The following is a 26,863-nucleotide window of genomic DNA, read 5'->3' as shown; positions in this document are numbered from 1 at the left end:
GGAACTATCCCATGACCTGAAAAAGGCATCTACTGGGAATGGGAGTGATCAGGCTGGAGGGATGTGCAACTGGGAACAGCTCCGTTTGTTTAGCAAGAGATGCTGGGACCGCTGGGACCTGGCAAGGAATGCTTCCTCATGGGAAGCCTGGGACAAGGGACATTTGCCGTCAGATCCGTTCTGGGAAGGAGAGGCAGGTCCTTTGCCAGGTCTGAGATGTGCGGGACCACGATGGACGGCAGTGGTGGTGGAAAGGTCCCTGCTTCGCACAGCATGGGGGATGGCTGACTGACCCTGGAAGGGTTGTACCTGGATTCCCAGCCTGACCAAAGTGCTGTAGGAAACGGCTGACCCCCTTGGTCTGCCAGCTCTGTCCTGCAGCACGTGAGGACAAGGGAAAGTGCTGCTGCAGCCAAGGCTTCAGCCAAGAGTGGGCTGGGGAATGCCCGCGCTCTGTCTGGGAACCCTTGAAATAGTAGTAGGTAGCACTGGATTGTTTTTATCACAGGGAAGTGTTTTTAGTGGCTGAAGTTAGAGGAAAATACATCATGCTGGGTCCAACAGCCCAAGAGAGAAGACGCTGCCCTCCCCATGGCCAAGCTCAGGGGCTGTTGTACTGTTGTGTTGGCACTGATGGCCAAACTTCGGTCACAAATGTAACATAAATCAGCAGGACAGACACTGACATCAGGGGAGGAACCTGAAGAATGGACATCTCAGCCCCAGGATGCAATTCTGCTGAATGCTGTATTTAGTTTGGAACGGTTTATCCCCGCTGAGGAGATGGGTCAGGCTGCCCAGCAGTGGAAGTGTCAATGTTTGCGGTGGTCTCCTGCAGACCACCTCCCCTCTCCCAGCTGGTGTGTTGGGTCAGTGAGGGAACCCCTCCCAGACACCTCTCATCAGTGCAGAAACTCTCGTGAGAGGGGATGTAAATAACCCCATTTCCTTGGGAAGGCGAGGAAGCATGGGATGAGGTGGGGGATCTCGTCTGTTTTCTGCTCTTTGAATTCAACCAGAATCTGCTGGGTCAGCTTGTCCTTCCTGTGAAGCAAGACAAGGAAGGCAGCTCCCAATGGAGAATCCGAGGGAGAGGGATTGCCCACCGACTGCCTGTTTCTGGCACTCGGTCAGGCTGCTTATAGTATTTAGGAGCCTAAATGGGACTGTGAGATCGAATACTGGGGAATGAGGCCTGGCTCTATAGCCTTGATATGCTCCAGATGTAGGTGCTGGAGAACCTTGTGATGAGGAAGATCAGGAGGTCAGACTGAGACATCGGACAGCCAGAGGCGACACCAGGCACAGGCAGTCAGGGCCTGACCAAGAGTGTGGTGGTAACACATTGCGAATGCATCTCCTTCTCCTCTCCCTCTGCAGACCAGCGCATTGGGACGTGTTTCTCCGCTCTGATTGGGGGCCGCTGTGCCGGGGACCTCCCTGGCCAGTACACCAAGATGCAGTGCTGCTGTGACTCAGGGCGTTGCTGGGCCATTGGCCAGACTCCAGAGATGTGTCCGGTCCGGGGGTCTGGTAAGTGCAACACAAAGGGCTTCCACCTCTGCTCAGCCAGCTCGTGGCTCTGATGGCCCCAGTGGTACCCCAGGCTTGCACAGACGTGGAGAACCATCACCGTAACACCCCGAGAAAGGTCACATGGGGATGCTGGCTCTGCTGCCTGGGTCTCGGCTGAAGCTGAGCCAGATGAGTTCAGCCAAGGCAAGAATTCATCCCTTTCCTCCTACCTCTTCAGCTCTCTTTGGCTCCTACCACAGCTGAACCTTGGGGCCAAAGGAGGGTGAGCCCAGGCAGCAGGAGGCCTTGAGGAGGCACAGCACTGTCGATCTGTCTCCCTGCCTCTCTTCCCATCACCAGCTCTGAGCAGGGCAGAGCTTTACTGTGCCTGGCACACGCTCCTGTGTCCTGTCCTTTCCTGCATGAAGGGAGCCTGCGGTGCCAGCTGTCCCTAGCACCCCAAGGAGCCATTGCCAAACACCCTGGCAAGCTGTGCCTCATCATCTGCTCCAGACTGAAGGGTGTTAAAGCCCTCCTCACCCATCTGCCCCATTCCCATCAGCACCCTCCCTCTTTGCTCCCTGCCAGCCCATCTCCATCCCCCTGTTGCACTCTGGCAGAGGCAGGAGAGGGATTCAGGCACTCTTGGAAAAGCACTAAGGCAGCTGTTTTGTTTCAGATGAGTACCGCAGGCTTTGCATTGAAGGACTCCCAGTCGTGCCAGGGTTCCCTGGGAGCTTTCCAGGAATTCCTGGATTCGGGCCCAATGGTGTTGGGCCGGGACTCAACGGACCTGGAGGCATTGGACCAAATGGGGCAAATGGACAAGGCGGGATCCCAGGTCTGCCTGGAATGGGCCCAGGAAGTTCAAGCATTGGTAATTAAAATTACTTTCTTACTGTGCTGACCCAATTTGGCTGCCTGTCTCAGAACACAGGCAGCGCGTCTGCCTGTGTGCCGGCCCGCTTCTCTGAGTCGTGCACACATGAGCAGAGCACCGTGCTCTTAGCCAGCTACAAGGTTTATTTTGACACGGGGGGAGTGATGGGATGTGACACTAATGCTGTGCAGGATGCTGAGCCCAGAAGCAGATCAAACAGCGTCTGCTGGCAGAGCAAGGGAGCAAGGCTGGCTGCAGTGTAGAATATCTTTCTAATTACCAAACAGGAGTGAAGCTTTCACATCACCGTCTCGCTCTGCCTCCCTGTTTTTCCCACCACCTTGGGCTCCTCTCCCGTGTGCATCCCCATGTAGCTCCTCACTATGGGCTGAAGCCTGTAAAAATGCACTGGACGTCAATAAATATTGATTCCCACCTTGCTTCTGAGAGGCTGTGCATGTCAGTGTGGTAGGGGCATGCCAGGTGCTACAGCACCCTGCAGAGGTTTCTGAGGCAGCTGAGTTTGTGTCCGCAGCCCCACGGTTGTTCAGGCCCAGGAGCATCATTGATCCATCAGTGTTTGGACTTGCTGACCCTGCTCCCTGGGGACAGTCAAGGGAAGGGAGCTGAAATCCTCTACCTGATGTTGTCCCTGTGCTTTGCAGGAACCGCCACTTTGAATCAGACCATCGACATCTGCAAACATTTCACCAACCTCTGCCTGAACGGACGCTGCATCCCCACCCCGTCCAGCTACCGCTGCGAGTGCAACATGGGGTACAAGCAGGATGTGCGCGGGGAGTGCATTGGTAAGTAGGCTCTGCTTGACACACACACGGGTCAGCTCCAGCTGTGCCCCGTGCCTGCTCCTAACAGCACCCCGAGCTGCTGCCCCAAAAGCCCCCATCCCAGTCCGAGCTCCCCGTAAGAGGCTGGAGACAGAGGGCTCTGGTCAGGTAACAAAGCAGCATGATGGAAAGGATATGTCTGACCCGCAAGGAACACCCAGGCTGACAGCTCAGCTCTGGTACCACATTGCCATTGACGTAGCTGCTTGTCGCTGCTTGGACAGAGTCCCAGCACCGGGGCGGTGCTGGCGGTCCCCGTGGCCAGTTCACACAGTGGGGAGCCCCCTATAACCCGCCTCTGAGGAGCACCAGTGTTCGGGAAGCAGCGGGAAAGGCAGCGTGCTCTGCCTTTCCTGTACTTTCCAATGCTCTGCAGCACTGGGCTGCCTCCTGCTCTGCTTACCCCGTAGGCTTAGCACCCCCAACACTCACCCCAGCTAGCTGGTGGCTGTGCAAGCCAGAAGCTTGTGGTCTCCAAGGAATTAGAATTAGAAGGATGGCACTTTATAAGTAAGTGGGTTATTTTTTCTGAGAACTATAAGGAGGCTGTGTGCTGCTGAAAGAAAATGGTGTTCACCCACCGCATCTGCAAAGAACAACCTTCCTACGCTGAATATCTCCACCCAAGCAGACTTTCCAGCAGCTGAAATAGCTATCCAGACCTTGGCCTGTATGGAGATCCAGTACCTGGAGGTTGCCCTAGCTCCTGAAGGCAGCGGGGGATGTCATTGCTGGGAGTGTGCCCAGCTGGAACTCTTCAGACAAGTAGCTACAAGAGGAGCTCAACAGGCAGTGGAGTGTGCAGGAATGTGAGAGGTTGGTACGTGGTACTGTGTGCTGTCCCAGACTGAGGGACAGCCCTACGCTAAGGCTGTGCAGGAGGGAGGTAAACCTGAATCCAACTCCAGCTGACTGACACAAGTAACTCGTAAGGTGAAGGAGACTGGACCCTCCTCTGCTCAGGGCAGAAGGAAGAACCTTCCTCTCAAGTGTCCCGTGTAAGAGATATGGCGCTCTGGGTTTGAAGAAGGAAGAGCACGTGAGTAATGGACAAGATCCCAGAAGAGCCAACCATGCAACCTTGATTGACACCCCACGTGCATTAGAACCATCATGGAATTGGAAAAGGGGGAGAGGAATTGAGCAGAGGATCCCTGGCTGTTGCCTGGTGCCATACTCAAGGTTTTGGCTTCTGTGATCATGGATCTACCTGTGAGAAGCTGTGTCTTTTGAGAGCTGATGGGATTTACCTGATCAAGTGGAGCAAGACGGTTTTCACCAAAAAAGGTGGCCAGGCTTATAAGGAGACCTTTAAACTAGATTTAGTGGGAGAAGGGGATGGAGTTTTGAGCAACAGAGAAGAGCCAAGGGCTGGTGATGTATTGGGAACCAACAGGGAAACACCGGTGAAATGCTGGAAGGGAATTAGGGCCTGTTCCTCCAAAAAGGTGAGAGGGCTGATAGCCCAGCTGAAGCGCTCTGTACCCATGAAGGCAGCGTGGGTGACACAGGAGTTGGAAGCTACTGTGCAGCTGGAAAGCTGCACTGAAATGGGGTGGGACTCGTCGTGTGACTGGAGCACTGCAACTGGTGCCCCTAAACGGTTCAGAAGGGAAAATACGTTGAAACGCGTTAGAGACAGCCAGCAACCAAGGGCAAATGGTGCCTGACCAACCCAGTGGCCTTTGGCGACAGAGTGACTGCGTTAGTGAAAAAGAGAAAAGGTACGGATGTCGTCTTCATGGACTTCTAAGGCCTTTGGTATAGTTCCCAGCAACATTCTTACCTCTAAATTGGAGTGATAGGGGTTTGGCAGATGGACTGCTGGGTGGATAAGGGTGATCTCCATTTTCTCTTTATCTTTTCCAACGTGCAATGCTGAAATTGGATGTAGCTCTTCAGCTGTGACCTCTCTAGCTGTCAGGGCAAGACGCTGGAGGACTGTGTCCAAAGTCTATGGCTCAATGTCCAAGTGGAAACCAGTAACAAGTAGTGTCCCTCAAGGGTCCACACTGGGACCAGCACTATTTGATGTCTTCATCAATGACACAGACAGGGGGCTGAACACCCCCTCAGCGAGTTCGCACGGAGCGGAGTGGTGTGGTTGGTTCCCTTGAGGGAGGAGATGCCGCCCGGAGGGACCTTGCTGGCCGTGCTGTCAGGATGCCAAGCATGGGGGCTGAAAGGATGGGCTCAGCAGCCTTTGCGCCTGTCCCCGTAGCTTGCTGCGTGTAACGGTGACTCACGGGTTTAGGCTTTTCTCGCTGCAGATGTGGACGAGTGCTCCAGCAGCCCCTGCGTGCACGGCGACTGCGTGAACACGCCTGGCTCCTACCACTGCAAGTGCCACGAAGGCTTCCAGAGCACCCCCACGAAGCAGGCTTGCATTGGTAAGGGTCTTCTCTCTCTCCTTCTGGGAGGACACTGTGCTGCAGGGGTGTCAGCAGGGCTATCAGAGACCTGGGTGCCAAAGGGAAACGGTTTTAAAGGGGAAAGAGAGCGAGGAGCCACCAGAACCAGCCGGCTGGTGACAGGGTTTCAGAGCAGCTTCGCTGAGTGAAATCTGCCTACAACTGTCCTCGGCATTTATCTACCTTAAAATTGGTTAGCAGCAGTCAAGGGACTTAGAGAGGAACTCTGTTTAACGGCAACATTTTGATTTGACAGAAAGGTAGGATTGTGAGGATTTTTTTCTATCAATGTAGGGTTTGTGATTTCTAGCGAAGTCGTTCTGCTGGTGTCCTGCAGCAGGGTGGTGCTCTGGGGGAGGGACTGCTAAAAAAGAGCGATGAGAAGGTAATGTCCCACCTGAACAAGACACCAAGGCAGATCTTCCTGTCAGCGCCTGACCTTTGATTTTTTTTTTAATTCTGCTGTCTATTGGCTTCTGATGAAGGGCTTTCCAGAGGTTCCCCCAAATGCCTGACAGTGTGAAAGGCTTTTCCTAGTTTCCAAACTAAGTCTTTTTAAGCTGAATTCTTCTTCTGATTCTCTTTCTGCTGTGAAAACTGGTTCATCGCTGTGTCCTTTGCAACGATTTTTACATGTTGGGAAACTGCAACTTGTAACCCCCTTGTCGTCTCCCTTCTAGACTAAACAAATGCAAGTCTCTCAGTCTCTTCTCACTGATAATGTTTCTAAGCTTCTCATTGTCCTTGTTATTATCTTCTCAACTTCCTCCATTTTCTCTTTATCTCCTCTAACGTGCAGTGCCAAAATTGGATGTAGCCCTTCAGCTGTGACCTCTCTAGCTGTCCCATGTGGCTTACACACAGCTCTTGGGTTGATACAGCCCAGAAGGTTTCCTTCTGTGCAAGCCACCCCGTTTCATCTGGGATTCAGATCCTTTTCTGCCAGGCAGCTCTCAAGCTAACTTTTCCATCTTAGGAGAAGTCTACAAAGTGTCTGGGTCGTCCGTTGCTGCTGACTATTGATTTTCTATAATTTGCTCATAAAGTAGCTCACCCTGTATTCCCCAGCTGTTGATAAAGGGTCAGTAACAACTCCCTACCTGAGGGTCTTCTTCCTTTCGTCTCTGCCCAGAAACATTTGGTGCCTTGCCTCCTGCGAGTGGACACCATGTTCATGATGCCCATCTCTGTGGCACGTAGTAGTGGGCCTGAGTCCGAGGCTGTTGGTCTGAGGGCTTTTGTTCCCTACTGTGGACTTGAACAGCCCTAGGATAATGGGAGTTGCAAAGGGGTCCCTAGGCAGGAGATTGACATAGGCATCAGGGGGGATCTGAGGTCCCAGAGCTCTAACCTCACGAATGTCATGCTGCCTCCAGAGCACACAGGAAGCTTTTCCCTCATCTTTTCCATCTCCTGTACTTCGTACAGCGGGGAGGAGTGTGATCCTGGAGCAAAGCACGCTCAGAGCATCTGAGAGCTTTTTCCTGGTTTTCTCATGGAGTATATTAAAAGCTGGAACTGCTTCTCACTCCACCTGCTGCTACTTTCTGATGTTTGTTTCCCCGCCAGATATCGATGAGTGCATCATGAACGGAGTGATGTGTAGGAACGGCCGCTGTGTCAACACCGATGGCAGCTTCCAGTGTATCTGCAACGCTGGCTTTGAAATCACCCCTGATGGCAAGAACTGTGTCGGTAAGGTGTTTCCTGATGTGCCTGGGGCAGGCAGGGGCTGAGCTGAGACTGCATCCCCCTGGGGCTTGGGGGGTACTTCAGTCTGTGCTGTACTCCCTTCATCTCTAGGGCAGAGTGCATCTTAAAATGGGGAGACTGAAATAGGAAGGTGTTTGTCTAAGGGTGCTGGGGCTCCTGGAGTGCTCCTGTAACTTTTGGGGTCCAGGAGCATGAGCAGAGCTGGGGTTGGAAGCAGAACATTGTCCAGCAGCCGGTGTCTGAGCCCTGCTGCAGGCTGCACTGGCTGACCAGGGCACCAAGAGCAGCAGGGAGGGAGCAGGACAGTTCTCACCAGGATGAGCAGCGGGAATTCTGCCTTGAGGATTAGCACTCACTGCCATAAGAAACAATTCACCCACGGGATGGAGGACAGAATGTTTCTGAGCACAGGAGAGTCCTGCTGCATCTCTCAGGCTCAGCTGATATCTTCTGTTTGTCCTCCTCAGATCATGATGAATGTGCCACGACCAACATGTGCCTCAACGGGATGTGTATCAATGAGGACGGCAGCTTCAAATGTATCTGCAAACCTGGCTTTGTGCTGGCTCCCAACGGGCGGTACTGTGTCGGTGCGTAGGTCCCCAGACTTGGTCTCTGCCCTCTTCCCAGCTGCCATCCATGTTCCTGGAGACTTGGATGTGTCCAAGAAAGACGCTGAGAAAAGCCAAGGCTGTTGCCAGGTGTCTCCTGCTCTGCCACCAGAAATTACCCCCTCTCAGCAGAATTAGGCGCAAGGGAAGATGCTCATGCAGCTTCACTACTTCAGTGCAAATTGGAGCTTAAATCCTCTTTCTGAAGGAAGCAAAGCGAGCTGGCAGCAATCATTTCCACAGCTTTCCCAGCCTCGGCAGCACATTTCTCTCCAGTTTGTATGCTGCCTCCCAAAGCCATGAAGGTTATTTAGAGTGGAGAAAGGAGGATGAGAACATAGCATTTCTTTGATATGCTTCTGTGACACAGGGTGAATTCTGTGGGTCGCTGCCCCTTTAAAAGAGCAGAGACCAGACCCTGCTACTCTGAGGAGGGACTGGGTCACAGGAGACTGAAGAAGCCCAGATCCCTGTTCTTTCTCTTGGACCATCAGGGAGAGCCTGCAGATGATGCAGGGGATGTGATGCTCTTCACTGCACCTCTCGTTCCCTCTTAGTCTCCAAGTCTTCCTGCAGAATAGCCCAAAGCCCCTGTCTGCATATCCTGTTGCCTGTAACGGCCAGTTTGTGCTTCCTCTTTCAGACATCGACGAGTGTGAGACGCCGGGAATCTGCATGAACGGCTGGTGCATCAACACGGAGGGCTCCTTCCGCTGCGAGTGCCTCGGGGGCCTGGCTATCGGGGTGGATGGACGAGTCTGTGTGGACACCCACATGCGCAGCACCTGTTACGGAGGCATTAAAAAGGGCACGTGCGCTCGTCCCTTTCCAGGAGCAGTCACCAAGTCCGAGTGCTGCTGTGCTAACCCAGACCATGGCTTTGGAGAGCCCTGCCAACCCTGTCCGGCCAAAAACTCTGGTGAGTTCCTTTCCATCTGAGTTTGCAAAAAGTCAGGAAGGTGCTCAGAGATATTCTGGGTCCCTGGTGGGTCCCTGAGGTGGCCCAGGCACCTTGGCAATGACATGGGAAAGCCATAGGCAGGGGAAGGGGATGCCATGCAGTCCACAAATTTAGGTTGGATTCACAAATCTGATGCTGATCTCATTGCAGGGATTGCACCTCTCCTATGAAGAAAGGCTGAGAGTTGGGAGTGTTCAGCCTGGAACAGAGAAGGCCCCGGGGAGACTTTATAGCACCTTCCAGTGCCTGGGGGGGCTTTTTCCAAGGGCAGGGTGTGACAGGACAAGGGGTAATGGGTTTAAACGGAGAGAGGGAGATTGAGATGGGAAATCAGGAAGAAATTCTTCCCGCAGAGGGTGGGGAGGCACTGGGACAGGTTGCCCAGAGAAGCTGTGGATGCCCCATCCCTGGGAGTGTCCGAGGCCAGGCTGGATGAGGCTTGGAGCAACCTGGTCTATGGAAGGTGTCCCTGCCCATGTCAAGGGGTGGGACTGGGTGGGCTTTAAGGGCCCTCCCAACCCAAACCATTCTGGGATGCTAAGATTCTCACAGTGTTGGACTACACTAACTGTGAGTATCAGCTCTAAAATACGGTTTGCGTAAGTATAAAGAGACACTGCTTGGAAGCCCACAGCTGACATCCTAACAAACAAACAACAAATCCAGTGTTACCCAGAATGGATGTCACTGTGCCTGAACTGTCCAGAAAAGCTAATGGCTCTGTTGTGCTTCCCACACAGCTGAATTCCAGGCACTCTGCAGCAGTGGCATTGGAATAACAGCTGATGGCAGAGGTATGTGCATCCCATGTACCATATCCTAGACAGGCACGGCTAATGTCACACTCAGCTTTCATCCAGCTGCTTTTAACAGAGTGTGCATGCTTCTGTGTGACTGTGGGAGTGTGTGCCAGCAGTGACTTGGCGCTGCGGAGGCTGTGCTGGAGATTTAGCACGTTACGCCCCTGTACGTGAGAGCTGTCTGTGAGTAAGCGCGGGGCAGCTTGCACAGCCTGGGTGGGTGTAAGAGCACGCGAGATCCCATCTCTGTCTTAGTGAGTGTCTGTGGGTGGGACGTGAGCTTGGGCACGGCGGGAGAGGGGTGCGGTGCATCTTTTCTCCTCCCTAAAGCACCACGAGTTAACGTTGAGCAAGCATCCCTCAGGACTGTAGATTGAATCAAGAGGTTCATTCCTGGCACCCCGTGGGAGCTGCATTTCTGGGGATGCACACACAGAGTTTGGCTTTACTCCCTGCTTGACCAATTGCAACCTCTGATTTGTTTCCCTCCTCTGCCCTCCAGCTCCTTGGTCACGGGAGAAGGGGGTTCACCATCTCCCAGGGAGAGGGAGGTGATAAGCACATGTTGGGGTGTGTTGCCAAGGGACTGCATGGAATTAGACAGCTGTGCAAGAGGTCAGTCAGGCTGCTGCGCTGCCAGCCCTTAGGAAGAGCACAAAGCAGCCAGATAACTTTCCAAATGGGAATGAGCCAGAGGCAAAACCCTGGTGGTTTCTTGGGCTTCCTTCCAGGGCACCGTGTCTTGGCCGAAGTCAGCCTCAGGCTAACGATAAGATGCTTTCTAGCAAGAAGCTAACGTCAGACATGCTCTGGTCAGCCCATGACTGCCCACAGCCAGGACTACACGCACGCAGCGCTCTCTGGGGTTGCATTTCCCTGGGGATGTAACTGAGCTCCAGCTGAGTGGAGATAACGGCCAGCAGTGTCTGGGAAGGCCTGGCCTGGGCTGCTTGCCCCCTGGCACTGTGGCACTGCAAGGACACTGCTGAACAAACGCAAACCTGCCCCGGTCTGTGGAGAGGCTGCTTCTTGCCACTGTAAAATCTCTTTGCCTGGGCACCAGAGCTTTGCTCCAAAAAGGCAGAGAGATGATGGTGATGAGAGGAAGAGATGCTGCCCACCTGGCTGCCACCCTTCTGGGTGACTGTCCACAGGCACAGGGCACTGGGTGCTGTTGAGGTGGGGGGACACAGGAGGTGGGTGATGACAGAGATGCCCACAGCTCTCCTTAGAAGATACTCGGCAGAGCTGAGCCCACCCACATGGGCAGGAGGGGCTGTGGTACCCACAGCACATTGCTGCAGGACCGTCCAAAAATTCTCTCAGTATGGGGCAGATTTGTCCAAGGCACTTTGCAAATCTTTGAAGCCGAAGTTTTGGCATCCTGCAGGACTTGGCCCCTGTCCCAGGCCCTGCCCTCACCCAAACATAACACTCCTCTCTGTCCCTGCCCTACCACCACCACACGTTCTCTAGGGCCAGGAACAGGCAGAGGCCACAGGTCCTCACTTCTCTCTTTTTTGGGCTGCCCAAGCTGCTTTCAGACAGTTCCTTATGTCAGCAACAGCGGAAGGAAATTTACTTTGGCTTGATCAGGACTTCTTCCAGCCTGGCAGCTGAGTGGTCAGGGAGCCTGTCCAAGTTCTCAGCCTGGGGACCATGGCTGGGCTGGGAGATACAGGGACTTTGCCATTGGAAGGGCTTTGCTGTGACCATCTGGCCATGGGCATGACCCTCTGCCAGCCCAGCTGCTCACGGCATGCTCTCCAGCGTGTATGAGTACTCCTTGCCCTGTTCCATCCCCAGCAATGATTCCCTGTGGGAGGGCTGTGTGTGCACAGGCAGGTTGGTCATCCTCTGCCCTTACCCCAGCTGGCCCCAGCATCCTGCTCACTGCACCTTACAAACAGCTTCTTCCTCCCACCTTTTCCAACTGACCCTAATTAAATGGTCTGACCTGAGTACCTGGCATAGAGATACTGTAAGGAGACTCAGGAATGTGACAGAAGGACCTGAAAGCCCTGAGTCTGGGCTTATTTTGAATCCTTGTCCAGTTCTCTCCTCCTGAGCTCAGAGCCGTATGCTAGATCAGCTGTGTATCCCCAGGACAAAGATGCCCAGCTCCAGGAGGAGAGGAGCAAGGCTTCCCAAGACCTCCTGGGTCAAACCAGGGGGGGAGGTAGGACAGGAAGGATGGGTGTCCCAGCGGGCTATTGACACCAAGAAGCAATGAAGAGTTAGGGTGTGGAAGTTTTCTGTATTTTTCTGTATTTGTGGTTGTTTTCTGTATTTGTGGTTGCATCTAATTTGACTTCTTTCTCCATGCAGACATCAACGAATGTGCCCTCAACCCAGACATCTGCCCCAACGGCATGTGCGAGAACCTGCGTGGGAGCTACCGCTGCATCTGCAACCTGGGCTACGAGTCGGATCCCACGGGCAAGAACTGCGTGGGTGAGTTCGGGGCGGCGCAGGCCCGCTGTGCCATAGGGAAGCAGGAGCTCGGAGCTGGCAGGAGAGGGTGGCATGTGAGGCCGGGAGCCAGACGTAGACCTCCATGACAGAGCTGCATGAGCAGCTGCTGCCCTCGGGCACTGTCCCCATTCAGGGCAGCCTTGTCCACGTGGAAGAGCACAAGGTACTGTGCAAGAAACTACAAATATGTGATTTAATGTGCATTCCACACTGTATTGCTTTGAGGAGGGTACTGCATTTCTGTGCCTCTCAGGCTGCCAGAGCTCTGTACACTGGCAGAGTAGAGTGGACATTGGTGTTGTAGCTCAGAAACCCCATCTCTCTGCCCACAGACGTTGATGAATGCACCGTCAATCGTTTGCTGTGTGACAACGGACTGTGCCGCAACACACCCGGCAGCTACACCTGCACCTGCCCCAAGGGCTTTGTCTTCAGGACGGAGACAGATACCTGTGAAGGTAACGTGACTCTGAAGGTGGGAGAGAACACCTTCACTTGACATAAAGAGTAAACTACAGCTTGAGGTTCTGCCCAAAAGGGAGCTCAAGGTCTAACGTGTCTTTGGTTCCCTTTTGACCGCGGTGGTTTGAACTGGAGCAGGTCCAGGCTTTGGGTTTGTGGGTTTGTTGTTTTTTCCTAGGGGGAAATTTCACACTTCATTCAAAATAGTGGCCATCCAAACCCAGAACATCTGGGATTTTCAGTGACTGAAAAACAGAACAATTTCCTCTAGGCCTCCAAAATTTTAGCTAAAACCTGACCAAAATTGCAAGTTTTGGGGATTTGATTGAAAGCTTGCAGTGTGGAGTGGAGGAAATTGTTTCCTGACCACAGAGTCCTCAAACATTTGAGAACTGGCACTTTGCACACGAATGTCTGTTGAGAGAAAAAAAAAAAACTTTCTGTAAAGGTGAAAAATGGCAAATGCTATACATCTGCTTCAGACAGGTACATGAGGGTCATATTCAGCACTGAGGCTGCTCCCATCTTAGCCAGGAGCAGCCCTGAGCGAGCAAGTCCATCGTTCCCCCATAGTTACACCAACCAGCCTCAATCCATCCGCTCCCGCAGTCCTGAAGAAGCTCACTGAGTTCATGGTGTCCGCTATCCATGCCCATTCCCTTCGGGAGGGTGTATATTCCAGTTGTACATGCAGGACTCCTATGGGCTGGACTGGTTCCCGCAGTCCTGAAGAAGCTCACTGGTTTCATGGTGTCTGCTATCCATGCCCATTCCCCTCGGGAGGGTGTATATTCCAGCTGTACATCCAGGACTCCTATGGGCTGGACTGGGGATCCTCTGAACAGTTGAAAAACTCCCTTCTTCATGTTCTTTGCTTCTCATCTCCCCCAGTCTCTTGGGGTCCCATGGCACTCACTAGTGACAGTCCCTTTCTTCCCGCAGATATCAATGAGTGCACCTCCAACCCTTGTGTGAACGGTGTCTGCAGGAACAACGCTGGCTCCTTTGCTTGCGAGTGCTCCCCAGGCAGCAAGCTGGACCCCAGTGGCACCATCTGCGTGGGTAAGGATGTGGCCTTCTGGAGCCAGCTCTGGTACCAGCAGCGCCCACCACCACCCCTTGTTGCTCACCTGAAGCGAGGTCCACGTGCCTGCCTTAGGGATGGGGATCCTTTGAGGCCTCTTTCTCACTTAGTGTTTCCTTGGTTGTTAACAATTCAGGTCTCATGCATCCAGGGAGGCTGGAGAGCTCTGAGCAGTGTGTGTCAGACACAGAAATCCCAGACGCAGCAAGAGCAAGCACAGACGTGGGGGTCCCAGGGGAGACTGCAGGGCATCAGGGTGGTGGGTTTGCACTCAGCAGATGGGTTCGCAATGTGATAACGTTAAGGCACATCAAGATGAAGTAGATCCCTTCTCATCTTGATGAGAAGGTGCCCGATTCCAGAAGGTCAGGGCCTTGCAAAGCATCACTGGGGCAGCTGGAGAGAAAGGAAGGGGAGCAGGCTGGGACTAGGAAAAGGGAGGACACAGAACTGCTGCAGTAGCAGTTGTATCAGAGAGCACAGAACTGCTGCTCCACAGCGCAGCAGCGGGACAGGGCTCTGAGAACCAGCACAGTTTGTGTCCGTGCTGGAAAGTGCTTGGCCCCATGGCTAACGTGACACCAGAGAGCAGTAGTGGCACTGCAGCTCAGGGGTGGTTTCTCCCACCTGCTTCTCCTCACACCCTGGTTTCCATGAAGCTGGGAGCCTCTGCCGAGGAGCAGCTCTTCACGCACACCTTGTCTTTGTCCCTGCAGACAGCATGAAAGGGACATGCTGGCTGAACATCCAGGATGGGCGTTGCGAGGTGAACATCAATGGGGCCACACTGAAGTCGGAGTGCTGTGCTACGCTGGGGGCAGCGTGGGGCAGCCCCTGCGAGCGCTGCGAGATCGGTAAGGCTCTGCTTGGCGCAGAGACCGGGAAGGCAGGAGACAGCCCATTTCTTTGGTGACATTCCTCTGTTTTCTTGCAGATACTGCCTGTCCCCGGGGATATGCTAGGATGAAGGGGGTCACGTGTGAAGGTAAAGTGCTGCAAGACACAAAGACTTTTTGTTGGGAACATGGTCAGTGTTTGTTGCTGTCCTGCATCTCTGAGGCTGGCCCTTTGTTGGACTCTCTCCAGCATGTCCACCTCTCTCGTACGGAGGAGCCCAGAACTGGACACAGTACTCCAATTGTGGCCTTATCAGTGCTGAGAAGGGGAAGGATCTCCTCCCTCAATCTGTTGGCAACACTCCTGCAGCAGCCCAGGGCACCATTTGCCTTCTTTGCAGCAAGGGCACATTGCTGCCATGTTCCACCAGGACCCTCACGTCCTCTTTCTGCCAAGCTGCTTTCCAGCTGGGTGACCCCCAGCAAACACTGGTGCATGGGGTTGATCCTCCTCAGGGGCAGCCAGTTTTCAGTTTACCTCACTGTCTGCTGGTCCAGCCTGTACATCAACAGCCTGTCTATGAGCATCTCATGGCAGACAGTGCCAAAGGCCTTACTGAAGGCTAGGTAGGCAATACCCAACGCTCCTCCCTCGCCTGCCAGGCCAGTCATTTCATCACAGAATTTTATCAAGCTCGTCAATCATGATTTCTCCTTGGTCAGTCCATGCTGACTACTACTGATGATTTTTTTGTCATTCACATGCTTGGAAATGGGCTTCCAGGTTTCCATCAGCAGTACTCCTGTTTCTGATTTCTGGTGCTGCTCAGCCAGCGCTAAACAGCAGGACTGCCCTGTCTGTCTGTCTCTTCGTAATGTAGCCTCCTTGCAAACGTGTCAGGGTGTGGCTGAGGATGTGTGTGGAGCATGTGTTTGTCACTGTGACAAGTTGGCAGTTTTAGTCTGGCGGGCAGCTGTGGGCTCCTTCCATCTCCAGGAGCCCCTCAAGGCCACCCTGGGCTTGGCCACGTGCCACTCTCATGCCTGTCTCTTGCTTTGGTGCCAACAGATGTGAATGAGTGCGAGGTCTTCCCTGGCGTCTGCCCAAACGGACGCTGTGTGAACACGGCTGGCTCTTTTCGGTGCGAGTGTCCGGAAGGACTGACCCTTGATGGCACTGCTAGGACATGTGTGGGTAAGGACACCTCATCTCCCCCACACCCTGGTCTCTGTTCAGCCCTCTCTGCAGAGGTCCCTGCCCACCACGTGCAGCAGTCTTGGAACTGAGTGATGGCACGTCATACCTGCTAGGGGCTGCCAAACCCAGGAGCCTAAGCAAGGCTTCGTGTCCCCAGGTCCAGCCAGTAGTGCAGTCATTCTCCTTGGGTGGCTTCAGGGATAGCCACATAGATAACCTGACTGGTTAATGACACAGCCCAGCAGCCCTAGAACAACTCCTGGCTGCTTTCTGGGCACACATCTGCCTTTCGTAGGGGCCATCTACACTACTAACTACACCGTGGAGGGTCCATTCTCTGGCCCTGGTGCCAACAGTCACAGGCTGGCCATACCCCTACTATGAAATCTCTCACAGCATCCCAAACAAGGTGGACTCATCCAAACGGCCCATACCTGGCCGTTGTTTGGAGGATGTCCCAGCCAAAGCTGTTCCAGGAACCTTGCTAACTGTGTCACAGAAAATGGTATCTCTGGTTTTACCAGAGGTTAGGTGCTGCAGGCAAGGGCTCAGCTCTGCTCTCTCACCAGACGTGCGTGTGGAACAGTGCTACATGAAATGGGACGAAGATGAGTGCACGGAGCCTCTGCCAGGCAAGTACCGGATCGACATGTGCTGCTGTTCTGTGGGCTCAGCCTGGGGCATCGATTGTGAAGAATGTCCCAAGGTCGGCTCCAGTGAGTACAAGGCCATCTGCCCGAGGGGACCTGGCTTTGCCAACCGAGGAGACGTGCTTTCAGGAAGGCCCTTCTACAAAGGTGAGAAAAAAGAGAGGAGATGCTGATCGTAGGCTGTGCTCAGTCTATCTCAGCTACAGCCCAAGGAACCTGCTGCCTGCCCTGGGACCCTCGGTCCCTTGCAGACATCCCCTCCCTGAAACACTGCTGTTCTGCCTTCACCCACAGATGTGAATGAATGTAAGGTCTTCTCTGGCCTCTGTACTCATGGGACCTGCCGAAACACCATTGGCAGCTTCAGGTGTCTCTGTGGCAACGGCTTTGCTTTGGATGCTGAGGAAAGGAACTGCACAGGTAAGGGGAGAGTAGCCCACTCCGGACCACTTTTGCCCATCTTGCAGCCTTGTGGGATGCTCAGCATGATGGTGGTACCCGGAGAAGTCATGGCATTCATCTTCGGGACATGCCAAGAAGCCAAGGGCAGGACCGTGAGCAGAAGGCTCCTCCCACTCATGGGATGAAGGATCAGTCCTGTCCCAGAGAGAAAGCTTAACTGCTGTCTATCCCTTCAGGAAGAGGAGTTCCTTGGTCTGCTGGGTCAGACTTGCCAGTCCTTGTTCACTGAATTTGGTGTGCAGGACAGGCAGCCCAGTGCCAGCTGTAGGAGTGCTTGTAGCCTGTCCTGCCTCCACTAGCTGGTCTTCATCCCCACAGACATCGATGAGTGCCGCATCTCACCAGACCTGTGTGGCCATGGCACCTGCGTCAACACACCTGGCAGCTTCGAGTGTGAGTGCTTCGAAGGCTACGAGAGTGGCTTCATGATGATGAAGAACTGCATGGGTAAGGACTTGTCCCCAGCCCTGGCCAGTATCCTTACACTCTTTTGCAACAAGGAATAAAGTACCTAGTGCCAGATTTGACAAAGGGCTTCATGCCAAGCTGCTCTCTGCGCATCTGGTTGTCCGGCTACCTGGGTCTCTGTTCCCTGGTATTAAGCCAAATCTCTCATTGCCCTCTGGGGGAGTTATGGGAGTCCCTGTGCTGCAGGGACTCCCATAACTGCAGCCTCTGCTCACCCCAGGGTATGAGTCTTCTGCCTTGCTGCGACTGCAAAGGCCGAGTTGGGCGGAAGGGCTGCGCGTGTAGAGACCGGAAGCTCTGTGCATGTAGCTGAGAACGCCATAGATGTAACCCAAAGTCATGGATTCACGAGACACAGCACAGGCTCTCTGAGATGGAGGATGTAAAGGGAGAAGCCATGTCCCCAGCAAGGCTTGGCTTGGGCAAAGACCCCTCCAGAGAAGGAGGGCAAAGAGGCCGAGCTGTAGCCTCTGTGTCCTGTGGGCATGCTGTGCCTCATGGCCCCATCAGTGAAGGGCCCCGTGCTGTCTCTGCTGGCTGTGCCCCGAGTCTCTGTACCAGGCAGGGCAAGAATGGGTTGTGAAAAGGTTGCCAGACCAGGGGCCAAAACTGGGAGCCTTGGCTTAGAGACCTCTGCTGACGAGGACCTCCTGGACCAGAGGCTAGAGCCTTTGCCCAGCACCTGGGCTGGTGGTGCCCCGTGAGCTGGGGAAGGAGACGCAGGGAGGACTCCGGGTGTAGCGCCTGGCCCAGGGGAGCATCCTGGGCTGTTCCTGCCTTGGCACTCCTGGGACATCGTTAGTCCTGCCCTGCCACCTCCTGGCCACCTTTGCCTCAGCTGTGGGAGCCCACTGGAGCCCACGCTGGGACCCCACGGGGCCAACAACCCGCTTTTCTCATGTTCTTTCCCATCCCTTTCCTGCTTGCTAAACCCAAAGGGCATTTCCTTTTCCATCTCATGTTTGTACAATGTTCATTCTTCATTTTGTACTCTCCCCTCACACCAGACCTTGGCTACTAACCTTTCCTCTTGTTTCAGCCACCAACAGCTGGAGCTTAAGCCTGGCATTGCCACTGAGCCAGGACAGGATCCATGCCTGGTATTTTCATTCCCGCTGTGTAGGGACATGGCAACCTTTATCCTGGAGATTGGCTAGTACACAGTGGAGCTCTGCCAGGCCAGCAGCTTGAACTCAATGGCTGCGAGCTCCAGTTCTCATACATAATTGGCTCTTTCTTTCTTGTGACGTCTCATCGCCTTCGTCCTTTCAGCCTTGTGTTGCCCATCTATTTATTCTGCCACTGATCATTTACACAGCCACACTCTAAACACACGCCCATCTCCAGACAGTATTAATATCATACGTTCAACCCTCACATCAAGCCATGTATTTTCAAACGCCGTTGCAGAACAGTTCTGAACTTGTAGACCTTTTTGTGTGCTACCCTATCCATGCCACCACAGTTGTCTTAACCTGGTACATCTACCTGCCCTAAACACTACCTGACATACCACATCAGTCATTTTAATCCAGTTACATGTAGCTTGGTCCCTTTTCTAGGTAATGTATGTTCCTTGCAAGTAGCTGTCAGCTATATCATCATTAGGTCACTGCTGAGATTAGCAGATCTATTATTTCCAGTCCTGTGTCAGGAGACATACTAAGCTTTGGTCTCTGTAGCACTGCTTGGCCTCCTGCTGTCACTGCACATCCTACAGTCAGTCGTATGACAGTAAATCAAGTGCCTCATTGACATGAGGACAGGCAGGTATCTCATGCCTTGCTCAGCAAGAGGCTCGCCATTTGATAAGTTGTGTCTCTTCTAGCTCTGAGTGTTGCTGATTCATCCATTTTTTGGGGGCTGGTTTCCACTGAATCCTTTCTAAAATGACTCTCAACCTGGTCTCACTTATGTGATATCTAACCAACTTCTGCTCTTCCTGTGCCTTTCCTCGGGATCGGAATCCACAGGAATTTCATACCGTCTTCAGCCATTAATCAGACCCCTGTCCAGTGCCCCGAACTTTTGCACTGCTCAAGTCCTTCACGAGAAATTCTGGTAGACCATCTGCATTCTTCTACCCCACTCCATTTCCAGTTACAGTGGAAGGGCTCCCTTTCACCTGCCCATTTAATCGTCCTTTATCCTCAGATAATTCTTTACAGCTCCTCCCATCTGGCTATTGCTTGTTTTTATTCTGTCAGATTCTCATCTGTTTTCAATTTAGTAATTCTTGTTTGTAGTTTAAAAACCCCATCTATGACCTCAGTACCTCAGTTCATCTCCAACAAGTCAGCCAGACTGTTGCTGTCCTCTTAATTCCTGGCATACCATGTTCCGCTTCTCGTCTGTCTAGCCAGACTAACTTGTCTGACTGACCTAGTCTTAATATTCTGCTCTTTCTGCTTTGGCTTGGACTTTCAAACCACATCAGTCTGTGGCGTGATTCAATCCTCACTTACTTATTCTTCGTATTTGATTCTCTGGGTTCTTTGCAATATATCAGCGCCCTGCCCCTGGCATGGTTTTCTGTCTTTTCCACACGGTTTGTAGCGTGGATTACCACAGCTCACACAGATCATCTTCCTCCTGCATTTCTGAGATACTGAGAAGTCACAGTCCTACCTGTTGGCCAGCTAACTTCGTTCAGTAATGACATTTCTGATATCTTGATATAAGGTTGTTGTGTTTCATTGTTCTTTTTTTAAATGCTCACTACTCTCTGCACTGTTCCACCTTATCCTTTTCTTTAGGTGACAGGGAATTGAGTTATTTCACCCCAAAGGGTGTTGTGACACTACGGCCTTTCCCATGGTCAGGGATTAACTACTTCTCTGTTTGGCAAACGAACCTGACCTCAGCCTCACGGGGGTGGGATTCTTGCCAGCCCTGGCTGTAGATGACATCGGCACTGAACCTGCATCCTGCAGTTCTCAGGAAGTCTCCCACCATGGAGAACCAGAGGCATGGATCCTGTGGGACTGATTGATAGGGACCTGTCAGCCACGTTGTCAGATGAATTCCTGTCCCCTTTAGCTGTAGACAAGATGAAAGTCTCAGCAGTGTTCTATTCAAACAAGGCGAAGGATTCCATTCTTAATTGCAGGTCGGATTCGGGAAAATAAACACACGAAGTGGGTTCTTTAAATGTATCTGATGTCACTCCCTTTGTCAACTGTCACTAAGGCATGGGGGCATTTTTTTAGCTCCCTCATCTATGTTCCACCCAATTTGTATTCTGAACGCACGTTTCTCAGAGCACAGCTGTGGACAGGTGAATCCTCAGAGCAGTTCCAGGGAAACTCCCCCTTTGCAGGGCATCTTGAGCTGATTCTAGAGGTGGGCAAGAATGCAAAATCTTTTGAATCTATTCCAGGACCGAAAGAGAGATCCTCATTCTCAGATTCCCATTTCCAAAGTCAGAGGATCAAGTTCATCCAGCACGTGCCTTTCCAAAGAGTGTAACTTGCTTGCCTGGCCAGTACCATAGAGGGTCAAAGAGCCTTCTCTAGGAACTATGGGTAGTGGGTCCGTAATAAGGCTTCCCAGTTTTGGTACTTGCAGTGCTTCATCTCCTCCTTCTGCTGGTTTTAGCTTCCAGCAGTCACCAGTGCACTGTTCCAGTGGTTCCCTTGGGTTGGTTTTTTTTTGTAAGTCTTGCATTTATAAAGTTTTCTATCACTTTTTTCATCTTTAATGCCAGCAGCCTGGTTTCATCTTTGTTTGGCTGGATCACCTCTCTCAAAGCAGTTTCATCTGTTTCAGGAATTTCTCCAGTTCCTAGTAAATTCAATCCCTTTGTCCATATGTGGATTTCTCAGAAACGTACAGACTATTTCTTAGCCCCGTGTGTGATACTGGGGCTACTTTAAAGGCTGTTACCAAGAAAGCTCGTCTGTTAAACAAAATATATGTTTTCTGAAGCTGATGGGAAAACTACAGCATGTGGGCTGGGAGCTAGGATTTTCTGGTCCTTGCTGGCTAATCTGCTCAAGGCTAATAATTTCTTTCCTCCTGGTTGGTGTTACACTTTTCATTCTACTGAGGTCAAGGCAAGAGTTGTAATTTCCCAAAATGCATACTTCACCCATAAGTCCGCTGGACTCGCCCAAGCCCTGGATTCACTGCCCCGTTCGTTTTTTGATGTCCCTCTGTTTTGGGATATATCCTGGTGATGGGACTGTGGTGCATGGCTCTAGCACCACCCCGTTATCTGGGAAACCCAGCCGAAGGGAACCATCCACCACATTTCATGTTCTTCGCAGATATCAATGAGTGTGAGCGGGACCCACTGCTGTGCCGGGGTGGGATCTGCATGAACACAGATGGCAGCTTTGAATGCATCTGCCCCCCTGGACACGAGCTGACTGCTGAAGGCAACACTTGCATAGGTGAGGTGAATGTTGTGTTATGACCAGAGCCTGTTTGAGGGGAATGATACCTGGGAGGAGGTTGCAGAGCGGTGGGGGTTGGTCTCTTCTCCCAGTGACAAATGATAGCGCAGGAGGAAACAGCCTCAAATTGAGCTGGGGAGTTTTAGATTAGGTATTAGGGAAAATGTTTTCATGGAAAGGGCTCTCAGGCATTGGAATGGGCTGCCCAGGAAGGTGTTTGAGTCACCATCCTAGGAGGAATTCAACAGGCGTGTGGACAAGGTGCTCAAGGACATGGTTTAGTAGTGGTATTACCAAAGTTAGGCCAACAGTTGGACTTGATGATCTTGAAGGTCTTTTCCAATCTAAAAGATTCCAAGATACAGGGAGACTTGGATCTCATGTTGGACGCATGAATCTCTCCTTCCAATCGCACGTGCGGGTAGAACACACTCATCCAGGGAGGGCCGAGGTCTCTCCCAGGTTTCATTGCATTTATGATGTCTGCTGTTCTACCTGCTGTTGACTGAAGGCTGCCCCGTGACAGGTTGAGAGTGGAGACAGCAGAAGGTGGGGGTACCCAGGGAGGAGTGCCAAATGGTGCTCAACATGGCATCAGCACAGCTGGCTGCTCAAACCATTCACGCTGTTCTTCCCACCGCAGATATCAACGAGTGCTCCCTTAGTGACAACCTGTGTCGCAACGGCCGCTGCGTCAACGTCATTGGTACCTACCAGTGCGCCTGTGATTCGGGCTTCCAGGCCACGCTGGACAGGCAGGGCTGTGTCGGTGAGTGCTCCCCTTTGCCAAATATCCGTGCCAAGGCCCCAGCAGGCTTCCAGAACCCTCCTGGCCTCACGCCTCTGACAATGCTGAGCGGGGTGTCTGAGGGGAAGGCAAGGGAGGAGACTCCTGGTTGTGCTACAGCCAGGTTGGCACCCCTGGTAGGGGGCTTCATGGGCCATGAAACTCCCGTGAGCTGCAGGTGGTCCACAGGGAGGGCAAGAGGTGCTTTCTCCCGTCTGGCGGAGCTTTGTTTCCTCTTCAGCACCTCTCCCACCCTGTCTGTGTGCACTGGCACGGTGTCTGAGCAGCGCTACTGCGAGACACGTACCCCATCCCACAGCCCAGCCCCAACCTCTCCCTTCTCCGCAGACATTGACGAGTGCACCATAACCAACGGCGGCTGTGACACGCACTGCTCCAACTCGGAGGGCAGCTACGAATGCAGCTGCAGTGAAGGCTACGCGCTGATGCCAGACAAGCGGTCATGTGCAGGTGAGCAGTCAGCCTGGCTCTCGTAGGTGCTGCCCCAGGCACCTCTCAGCCCAGGGCCAGTCAGCCACAGCGTTGGCGTCAGGGTGCGGGGCTCTCATTTGTGTGTCACTTCCAGAGAGGTGATTTCCCTGGACACATGTTTTTCCTTTGCACTGCCATGTCCAGCCCCTCACTGCAGGCTCTGGGGTCCTGTAACTACATGATTTGGAGCAAAGCCCCTCCCATGATTCCCCTCTGCTCCCACAATACCCCCTCCCTGGCTCTAACTTCTTTAATTTGACAACGACTTCCTCTTCCTAGATATTGATGAATGCGAGGATAATCCAGACATCTGTGATGGGGGGCAGTGCACAAACATCCCCGGGGAGTACCGCTGCCTCTGCTTCGATGGCTTCATGGCATCCCTGGACATGAAGACCTGTATTGGTGAGGACGAGGCCGTGTCCCGAGCACGTGCCAGCGCTGCATCGCGGCTGTTGGAGGGAGGAAGGGATAAAGGGGGTTGCCCCAGAGTTAGGTCAAGGTTGCTGTGGTGTCCAAGCAAGTCCTTTTTCTCCTGCAGATGTGAATGAATGTGATCTCAACCCTAACATCTGCCTGCACGGGGAGTGTGAAAACACGAAGGGCTCCTTCATCTGCCACTGCCAGCTGGGCTACTTCGTCAAGAAGGGAACCACAGGCTGCACAGGTGGGAACTCGCCAGACCTGGAGCTCGAGGTGCTGGTGGGAGCCCTCACAAACACCTCCTGCAGCTGCGGGGGTTACACTGTCCCTGTACTGGGGGCTGCTGTGGGCACCAGGGATGTGGTGGTGTGTTGGGAGTCCCTCCTGGGCAGGCAGAGATTGACAGGAAGGCAGGGTCCAGGCAGGAATTGCCCCTTTCCTAGTTTATAGCCAAGCCAGGTACCTGCCCGCCCTTTTGTCTTCCTCTTCCAGGGCTGAGCATGGATCAGCTCTTCAGCTTAAGAGTACAACACCAGCCAGCCTGTTCCCCAAAACATTTTGTTCCCATCCCCTGGGGTTTAGAGTCCCAGGAACCATTGGTACCCAGACTCCTTAGCAGGACTGTACCCAGCTGCCTCTCCTCTCCCGGAGGAGCTGAGCTGTGTCAGCTCCCATGTCCTTCCCTCCTGCAGACATCGATGAATGCGAGATCGGGGCTCACAACTGCGACATGCACGCCTCCTGCATCAACGTGCCGGGGAGCTTCAAATGCAAGTGTCGCACGGGCTGGCTTGGAGATGGGCTGAAGTGCAACGGTGAGTTCCCATCCCCGGAGAGGATGTTGGTCTGTCCAGGTGCTCTGTGGGCACTGGGAAGGCTGGGCTGAGCAGACACCTGCAATTAAAATGCTCTTGAGCCCCAGGAGCCCTTCCTAAGGATTGATGGAAGTGTGGAGAGTGTGACAAAGGGAGACTGTAGGTGTGGGTGTCAGACTCTGTGACCATGTCCGTGAGGATATCAGCCATGAATGTGGGAGCGAGGACATGTATTTGTGGGATGTGGAGCAGGTGGGTGCAGTATTGAGACGAGCGTGGATGCATGTCGCTGTCAAGAGTGGCGGCGTGGCTGTGTGCTGATATGCTGGCACATGGTATGGTGTGCAGGGATACATGGATGTGGAGGTGTGTAGGGGTGCGTTGGTGTGTGTATGGCATGTGTACACGAGGGCAGGGACTTACTGGCATGTGTGTGGTGTGTATGAAGGGGTGTGAGGGTTTGTGTATGGGTACATGTGTCTGAACTGGGGAGCTGCTAGCCGTGTGTGTTTGTGTCTCACTGCCGGGTTGTCCCTCTCAGCACTGCCAGGGAGTGTCTCATGGCCATAGAGGCTGACATAGATGTGCTGGAGCTTCATGAGTGCTCCCAGTGCTTTTTCCTGAGCATTGGGCTTTCTTGAGGGCATGAGTGCTCCAAGTGCCCGGAGGCTGCAGCCTTCGGGGCTATTTGTGTGCTCCCCTGGGCCCTACAGTAGCTGCCCAGGCTTCGAGGAAAGGCCAGAGGCAACACACTGACGGCGTGTTCTCCTTGCCCAGACCTGGATGAGTGTGCAACTGAAGAGCACAAGTGCAACCTGAATGCCAACTGCGTCAACACCCCGGGCTCCTACCGCTGTGCCTGCCGAGAAGGCTTCAACGGGGACGGCTTCTCCTGCTCAGGTGGGACCTGCAGGAATGGGGCTTGGGCATCCTGCTTGGACACAGGGTCACCCCTCTTAACCACCAGCCCAGCCCAGCACCTGGCTGCCTGTGCCCGGGGTTCCCCAAACCAGATGTACCCCACAAGCCAGTGCAGCCTGCCCTGCACTACATCCATCTCAGATACCTTCAGCTGAGATCCACCTTCTCCTCAGCAGGGGTTTGGGAGGATCAGGACAATGAGATATTGCAGCCCCCTCCTCGCAGCCTCCCAGCAGAAGGATGGGAAAAAGCTTATGGGAATTCCCTGGGCAAGCTGAGAGAAGCTCCCATCTTTGGGTGGACACCATGTCAGTCTCACGCTTGACTCTCCCTAGATGTGGACGAGTGTGCAGACAACGTGAACCTGTGTGAGAATGGGCAGTGTCTCAACGCACCTGGGGGTTACCGCTGCGAGTGCGAGATGGGCTTCAACCCCACAGAGGACAGCAAGGCCTGCCAGGGTAAGTGCCCAGAGTTTTGGCTGCTGCTCCAGGAGGTCCAGTGTCCACCTCCTTGCTGGCCTTGGTCTCTCCACTGCACTGGCACCATCTGATCCATTACTAAGCCAGTCCCGCCTAAGCAAGACCCACCATCTCCTGGTGGTGCAAAGCCCCTGAGGTGCCAGCTCTTACCGGAGTTGGTTCCCAGCCTACAGAGAGGCTGGGCTTAGCCAAGGATCCATGCAAGATGTGGACAATTGGGCACAGGGATGAGGGAAGAGGGCATACACACAGCATGCCTGGTCCTGCTCACCCAGGAGGTGATCTCCCTTGGCACTAGAACCCTCCTGAGGAGATGGGTTGCCTACAGCTGGGCAGCTGCTTTGAGATGGGAGCAGGAACCCATCCTTTCCCTCATTTTGCCAGATCCTGAGTAACCAGCTCTCCCTGTTTTGCAGACATCGATGAATGCACCTTCCAGAATATCTGTGTCTTTGGGACCTGCCAGAACCTGCCTGGGATGTTCCGCTGTGCCTGCGATGATGGCTATGAGCTGGACAGGAGCGGAGGCAACTGCACAGGTACAGAACTTCCCTGGGGCTGTTGTATGAGGATCACTGCTCTGTGATCTCCTGGTATGAGCTTGCCTCAGCCATGTCAGGGAGCGGCACTAGCAGCCTAAGACCAGCTAAGTGTCCCTGGATGATGTGTCTTTGCTCTTGGCAAGGATGCTGCTGGAAGGTGGCCCTTCAGTGGATAGGAGGGAGAGCTGGATGTGGCTCTGCCCCTTTCTTCTGACTCTGGGCAGGGTGGTGTGACACAGGACAAGGCATGGTCCGTTTCTAGAAGGGCTTTGCCTGCCATCACTTGAAGAGCCTTTGTAATACCATGGTTGTGAGATACACCCTGAACACCCAGTGCAGAGCTTAGGGCTGGGGCTGTGGTTTCTCTGGCAATCATCACCTTTCTTTTCAGTCTTCATCTTTCCATCTTTTCAGACATCAATGAATGTGCAGACCCCGTGAACTGTATCAACGGCCTGTGTGTCAACACCCCTGGCAGCTACCTGTGCAACTGCCCACAGGACTTCGAGCTGAACCCCACTGGTGTGGGCTGTGTGGGTGAGTGGGGACCTATGTGAAAATCACACGAGGGCTGGAGCCCCTCTGCCATGGGGACAGGCTGGGGGGGGTTGGGGGGGTTATGCCCTGGAC

At 53.5% G+C, this 26,863-nt stretch overlaps 1 protein-coding gene across 1 annotated transcript in view; it reads left to right on the top strand.

The window, feature by feature from the left end:
* The window catches only part of LOC104514839 (fibrillin-2-like), a 92,532-nt gene that overhangs the window by 48,586 nt on the left and 17,083 nt on the right, over positions 1-26,863 (top strand). Inside the window, 27 exon segments of the mRNA XM_010158622.1 lie at positions 1,381-1,533; positions 2,195-2,392; positions 3,061-3,204; positions 5,514-5,633; positions 7,224-7,349; positions 7,835-7,957; positions 8,622-8,897; positions 9,680-9,733; positions 12,068-12,193; positions 12,547-12,672; positions 13,619-13,738; positions 14,477-14,614; positions 14,695-14,745; positions 15,666-15,791; positions 16,364-16,591; positions 16,739-16,864; positions 17,225-17,353; positions 21,643-21,768; positions 22,415-22,540; positions 22,907-23,029; positions 23,330-23,455; positions 23,592-23,717; positions 24,166-24,288; positions 25,066-25,188; positions 25,545-25,670; positions 26,108-26,230; positions 26,648-26,770. Of these exon segments, the coding sequence (XP_010156924.1) occupies positions 1,381-1,533; positions 2,195-2,392; positions 3,061-3,204; positions 5,514-5,633; positions 7,224-7,349; positions 7,835-7,957; positions 8,622-8,897; positions 9,680-9,733; positions 12,068-12,193; positions 12,547-12,672; positions 13,619-13,738; positions 14,477-14,614; positions 14,695-14,745; positions 15,666-15,791; positions 16,364-16,591; positions 16,739-16,864; positions 17,225-17,353; positions 21,643-21,768; positions 22,415-22,540; positions 22,907-23,029; positions 23,330-23,455; positions 23,592-23,717; positions 24,166-24,288; positions 25,066-25,188; positions 25,545-25,670; positions 26,108-26,230; positions 26,648-26,770 (3,609 nt within the window).

Source organism: Eurypyga helias, unplaced genomic scaffold, assembly GCF_000690775.1.
Source record: "Eurypyga helias isolate BGI_N326 unplaced genomic scaffold, ASM69077v1 scaffold28369, whole genome shotgun sequence".
NCBI lineage: Eukaryota > Metazoa > Chordata > Aves > Eurypygiformes > Eurypygidae > Eurypyga > Eurypyga helias.
The sequence above is the reverse complement of the archived record's forward strand: the minus strand, read 5'-3'. Positions and strand labels throughout refer to the sequence as shown.